We start from the raw sequence: 5,990 nt of genomic DNA, 5'->3' as shown, positions 1-5,990 counted from the left end.
AAAAAGGAACCAAATCAAGTAATAATCAAAGCAAATCATAATTAAGAAAGGATCAAGAAAATCAAGGTAATGATGAAGGAGGTAGTTACAACCGTCATCATTTAAGAGGCCACGCGGGTGCACGGGCTATTTAAAGCACAGAACGTGGGGGGCCGATGTACACGATTTGACACGCGCGGCAATCAAGGAGCCATAATGACAGACACGTAGGAGATTCGTCACACGCAGCAAAGAAGCGCAATCATGACACGTGGCAGCCAAGGACAGACATGCTAATCATGGCAGAGCATGCGCAGGCATCAAAAATAGGACATGCTATTCGAGGCAGAGGACGTGCAGGCGCCAAAATTAAAGAGTGACATGCTAATTATGGCGGGAGATACGCACGTGCGGAAAACGGGAAAAGGCGGCTCGAGGGAAACGCCACGATATAAAGGAAGAACCGGAGAAGGATTCACTTTTTACGAATTTTCCTACAAGCAAACGCAGGCTCAAGACAGCGAGATCCGACGCGCAGAACACCCACACCCCGACCTCAGACCACAGGCAGCAGCAGAGGAAGAAGAAGCGATGGCACTGTCGGAAGGAGCACGACAATGGCTGATGGAGAACGGATTAGGAGGGCTGCTGCGGGTCGCCGACGCTCCGCCACACAAGGAACCAGAGCAGGCGGCAACAACAGTGGACCTGGCAGAAGTCACCGAAGGAGCGGTACAAGCGCTCACAGGGATTGCGGAGGGAGGACTTCAGACAATAGAGCTACCCTCAAGCCAAATATTCTTCGAGTATTTCGGCGAATATTCCCTTAGCAGCAAGGCGTATCGCACACAGGGCGGAGAGAACCTGCTGTTCGGAGAGGTGGCCCGCACCCTGATGGAGTATGGACCCTCGTCCGCCAGCCATAGCCAAATACCGAGCAGCGATCGTCATCGCGACATTCGAAGGCCTGCAGGTGGACTGGCTCCACTTCATTACCGAAGGACTGAAAGAGGCGATCAAGCACTTGGTGGAAGGGAAGAAGCCATGGGCCGGGATATCACAATGGTTAACGGTGTTGGTCCCACCGGTGTCCCCCATCAAGCACAAGAAAAGAAGTCGGCAGGAGACTACGCCGAAGCAAACCATGAAGCGCCGACGAATCCTAGAGAAACACACTCCGGGATGGACACAGGAAGAAGAAGCGCCACGGGAGGAAGGCTCCTCCCGACAGCCGCGGGAAGAAGACTCCTCCCGACAGCAACGGGAGGAAGGATCATCCCGACGGCAACGGGAGGAAGGCCCATCACGGCAGCCACAGAAACAGCAACAGCAACCGGCCACGAAGAAGAAAAAGGCGGAAAAAGGCAAGGAGAAGCTGGCGAAGAAGACCAGCAAGAGGCAAACCGACACCGAACCAGTAACGCTCGAATCGGAACCGGTACCAGTAAAGGAACCGATAGTCGCACCGACGGAGGACGCTGAAACAGAGGAAGACTCATCCGAACCGATGTTAATACTACCACCCAGGCGAGGAAAGGAGAAACGGGCGACAAGACCGACCCCAACAGCGGACGGAACTCAGCAACGGGCGAAAGAACCGCCTCCAGTAACCGGAACAGAAGCGACACAGGATGAAGGTCCGTCTGCACCAAAGACGGCAGTACCGGAACCGACGGCGGCGGAGCTCGAAGAACAGAGAAAGGAACAAGCACCGGAGCAAGAGAAGAGGCCGGAGAAACAGCCGGAAAAACAGCCGGAGCTAGGTACGCCTGCTCACACCGACGAAGGAAGAACAAAGGCACAATGGCTAAGGTGGTTGTCAGGGCAGTTGTCGGGAGTGGCAGATCAGATGGAGAAAGAGGAGGAGCAAAGGGAACAAGTGACCAGGACGACGACTAGGGAAATGGTCATGCTCCGGGCACAATTACATGAGCTGCAAGAAGAGCTAGCCCAGGCAAAAGAAGGAAACCGACAAGCACAAGATGGCACCGAGCCGGTCGGGACATCAGAAAAGCAAGCGGAACCAGCAACGGAGAAGGCCTTGCAAACCGGCCCTGAGACCGAGAAGTTAATAGCAACTTTGAAAGAAGAATTACAGGCTCAGGAGGCATTGAGAGATAACGAAAGGGAGCAGCGGAAGTTGGTAGAAGACGACAGACGGCGAATGGAGGAAGGCCTTCGCCGAAGCAAAGCCACCAATGACCGACTACAAGAAGAAAACGGGAAGCTGCAAAAGGAAAAAGATAGGCTGCGCCGACGAATGGAGCAGGAAATCGAGCGGTTGCGAGAGGAACTCCGACAACAAAAGGACCGGGATGATCGGTTGAGAGCTCAGGCGAACCGACGCCTAAAACAGAAGACGGAGGAATTCGACCGACTATGTAAGGATTATAAACAGGCCACGTCGGACAGCAAGAATCAGGCAGCAACGTACGACCGACAGATAGAGAAGCTGAAAGAGCAGCTCAAGGAAAACCGCTTGGAATTGTCCAAAGCAAGGGAGGAAGTATCGGCGGAAAAAACCTTGATGTCGGAACAAAGAAAGGAGATGGAAGTACTTCGGCAGGAAGTATGGGAGCTGACAAAGAGCAGGAACGAGGAAAAAGTGAAGTCGACTTTCGAAATTAGCAAATGGCGAAGTACCTGTGACAAGCAAAAAGCCGACTATGAAGCTCAAGCTCAGTTAATGGCCGACATCATCAAGCGGATAAGGAAGGAAAAACAAGCAGCCTCGGCACAGGCTAAAGCAGGGGTTGGCCGGATCAAGCTCATCATGTCAAGCTGGAGTACCCGAGCTCAGGCCAGCATAAATGAAAGCACAGAGAAGCTTTGGAGAGAATGGGCACAACAGGCAGCTGAACTGCAGACACTCCGAGCTGATGCAGAAAATCGGAAGAAAACCGGAGATGGGTTCTATAAAATGGACGAAGAAAGTATCGTCAACATCCGGGAAGAACTGTCAGAGGATTTCTATGCTCTAGCAGAAGAGCATCTCAAGGAAATCCGAGGGTTAGTAGAGAGGTTGGATGACGGGCAGCTCGAAACCCAACTAGAATTGGAAGGGTACGAGAAGGACCGACTGCGACAGGAAGCCGAGGGACACACAACGCCGATCTCCATCAGTGAGGGCGAGCGACCGGCTGAAGAGGACCCAACCGACAACGCACCCCGACAAGAAATACCCGAGGAAGAACTTCCGGAGCAAGAACAGGTTGATGCCGGGGATGATGAAGAGTGGAGACAGGGAAGTACCGAATCCGGGGAGGAAAGGACACAACCAGTGGAAACCGGAGAGAGCGATACCGGGAACGGAACGGAGGTAGAGCAGGACAGACCCGGACAGGATACAGAAGAAACACCGGTACCACCGGTACAAGCAGAGTCGGAGCAGCAAGATGCGGAAAGGCAGCCAATCGAATCGGAAGTCGGAGACGGCACAGGCAAGGCAACACTTGAAACCTCTGAGCGGAGTTTGCTGGATATTTTGGAGGAAGACTGAAGCCGGCTGTGGGTTCGAAGTGCAACGCACTTTCCCACGGGCGTGCCATGTGTTGGCCGGTCAGAAGAAGGCAAATGGGAAAGCAAAGATGGATCGGAGTCGAAGCGGATAAATAGATAAATAGAATTATTAGGAGGGACGGATCCGGTAGTTGTAACCGATCCGGATCCGAATCGATTCGGTTTCGGTTAACGGTTGCCTAAGAGCACCGATTGTAATCTGGCCTGATGCCTATAAAAGGATCCGATGTTTTGTAATGAAGGGACGAAGAATTAATATAGTTTTGCTTATGCTTATTGATCTTGTCTTCGTCTGTGCTTAATTGTAATTATCATACGCGTGCATTAACATCCTATTCCTACCACCCCTTTGGAGAAGTGTCGGATAGACACCTGTGCTGCGGCTAGTCCAGCCAAACATACAACATAGATCACATATAATGGATGTGAATTGAGGAATTTTGTACCTCAGAGAATAACATATATTAGTCAAAATAATTTGCAGATAGGAGAAATGATCGTTCGAGAGATTGTAGAATTTTGTAGTAGATATCAAGGAGCTGGGTCAAAAAATGGTGTTAGCACAACCATGGAATCTCATTACAGATTCAAAGGCTTAAACGTTTTCTCTTATATTATGATTCAAATGAGTGCATTCCATATTCTGTTCCGACTAGTCATGTTTTTGTTTTGTGTAACGGAGAAATGTTGATGCAGCTGTTGCAAAGGGAAAAGGAGGCCGTCATAAAGTCAAACCCTGATATAGACATCTTTATGAAAGTATGAAAGCTTCAAAGTTTTTAGCATTACCATTTCTATTTATGATGTTCAAAGCTTTGGCTTTGGCGTAGGCCATCGCTGTTTAAGGTGTGGAGTCAAGTCTTTTGACAGATTATATAATGAGGGTAGCTGACTGTCCTTACCTAATCTTCTTGTACATGGACTTTGGTAGTCATTTTTTAACTTCAGGTTTATTATGCAGATTGTAGGTCTTGATATATGTGCAGACATATTAGTTGGGAATGAGATGGTCAGAGGAATTTCTGGAGGCCAAAAGAAAAGGGTGACTACCAGTATGGTTTTCTTTTTGTCTCATTACTGTGATGCTTTCATGGTACCTATCCCTTCTTTATTTGTTAGCACATACGGAATGGTTCAAATATCTTTATCATCCTGTTTGATTGTTCTAATACTTTGTTGACCCAAGGGATCTGCGCTTCATAGTTTCTAAACATTTTTAGGAACTTGTTCATGTAGATGGCAAGACTAGAGAGTAAGCACTTTCATTTTCAGAGAATATAAGGTCTAGTCTAGTTTTAACAATAGACAATAATTATAGCTAATATAGAGATGCATTGCTACCAATTGGATGGTTTAGCCAATTATTCAGGAACTTCAACAAGTCAATGTAGTTATGCCCTTCAGCACATTTTACAGGTAGGGTAAAGTTCACTTCTCTGGGATTAAATATTGTTAATGGTCACAGATGATTATTATGTCACATCCGTACACTGTCTGCAGTATGGTGGAATTGTGCTAATAACATATGATGTGGTTCACAATAACTGGCAAACTAGAGATGGGTTTGGAGACACCAAGTGATGATATTATGACTTGGGATTACATGGTGCTGGATGAGGTATGCTTTGGTGGTTGCTATGTTTTAGTCCTCTCAATTGGAACGATTTCTTCCTTTATAAAAGAGCCTTAAACAATACCTGAATAGAAATAGTAGAATTTGGAGGTGCATGTAGACTAGTGGTTTACTATGCATGAATTTGATCATCATTACTTTTGGAACTGATTTTATATGGAAGTCTGATGATTATCAAGTATCTGTTGATTATATAATCTGAATTCCAAGTATCCAAGCTTAGATTCTGATGCAGTTGCAATATCTACCACACCTTTTACTGAGAAGGTAGATCAACTTTGTGACTTTATTTATGATTTTCTGTTCTTGTTTTATATGCTGTATTGTAGCAAGTTATCTGTAAGCAGCAATCATTCCAATCTACTTTACGACAAGGAGCTACACCATATGGACTTCATAGTGGAGTGAAGCACTAAAACCAAACTCTCTTCTTATAAACATTGCAATGGTTGGTAGTTCAGCCTACCTGAAAATTTTGCTCAGGTCTCAAGTTGACTAATCTATCAGCTGGAAGAAATTCAGCCTTACTAAATACTGTTGATGGAGGATATGGTGGAGGAATGGAACTCTTGGGTAGCACATACAGGCAAGAGGCAGAGGTTGTGCTCTTGGGAAGCTAGGCAAGTAATCAAACTTAGGAAACCACAATATTTGTGCAAGGTGAATTGTGAGTAACTATGGCTTCACAATGATTTGGCTTCCCTTTTACAAGATCTATGGAATTTTATTGAGATTTGAAAATATGTGTGAGACAATGTTTTGAACAACAGATTTTAAACTTCAGCGTGAATCTACTTTTAACATGTAGTGGGATGTGACTCTAAGGGCTATCATGGAAGTTAATTATCCTTACTATCAC

General features: G+C 46.8%; 1 protein-coding gene across 1 annotated transcript; it reads left to right on the top strand.

Annotated features, from left to right (window-relative positions):
- Nucleotides 1-3,986: 3,986 nt before the first annotated feature.
- LOC147847927 (ABC transporter G family member 40-like) lies at nucleotides 3,987-5,990 on the top strand. The gene is made up of 4 exons (XM_087338740.1): nucleotides 3,987-4,052; nucleotides 4,181-4,257; nucleotides 4,460-4,550; nucleotides 5,615-5,990. Exons 1-4 carry the CDS (start codon nucleotides 3,992-3,994, stop codon nucleotides 5,749-5,751), a joined length of 366 nt encoding a protein of 121 aa, XP_087194866.1. The 5' UTR covers nucleotides 3,987-3,991; the 3' UTR covers nucleotides 5,752-5,990.

Source organism: Azolla caroliniana, unplaced genomic scaffold (assembly GCF_043228905.1).
Source record: "Azolla caroliniana isolate FFs.n. ecotype wild unplaced genomic scaffold, voAzoCaro1.0.p SCAF_582, whole genome shotgun sequence".
Lineage (NCBI taxonomy): Eukaryota > Viridiplantae > Streptophyta > Polypodiopsida > Salviniales > Salviniaceae > Azolla > Azolla caroliniana.
Note: the sequence above shows the minus strand (reverse complement) of the source record. Positions and strands in the feature narration are given on the sequence as shown.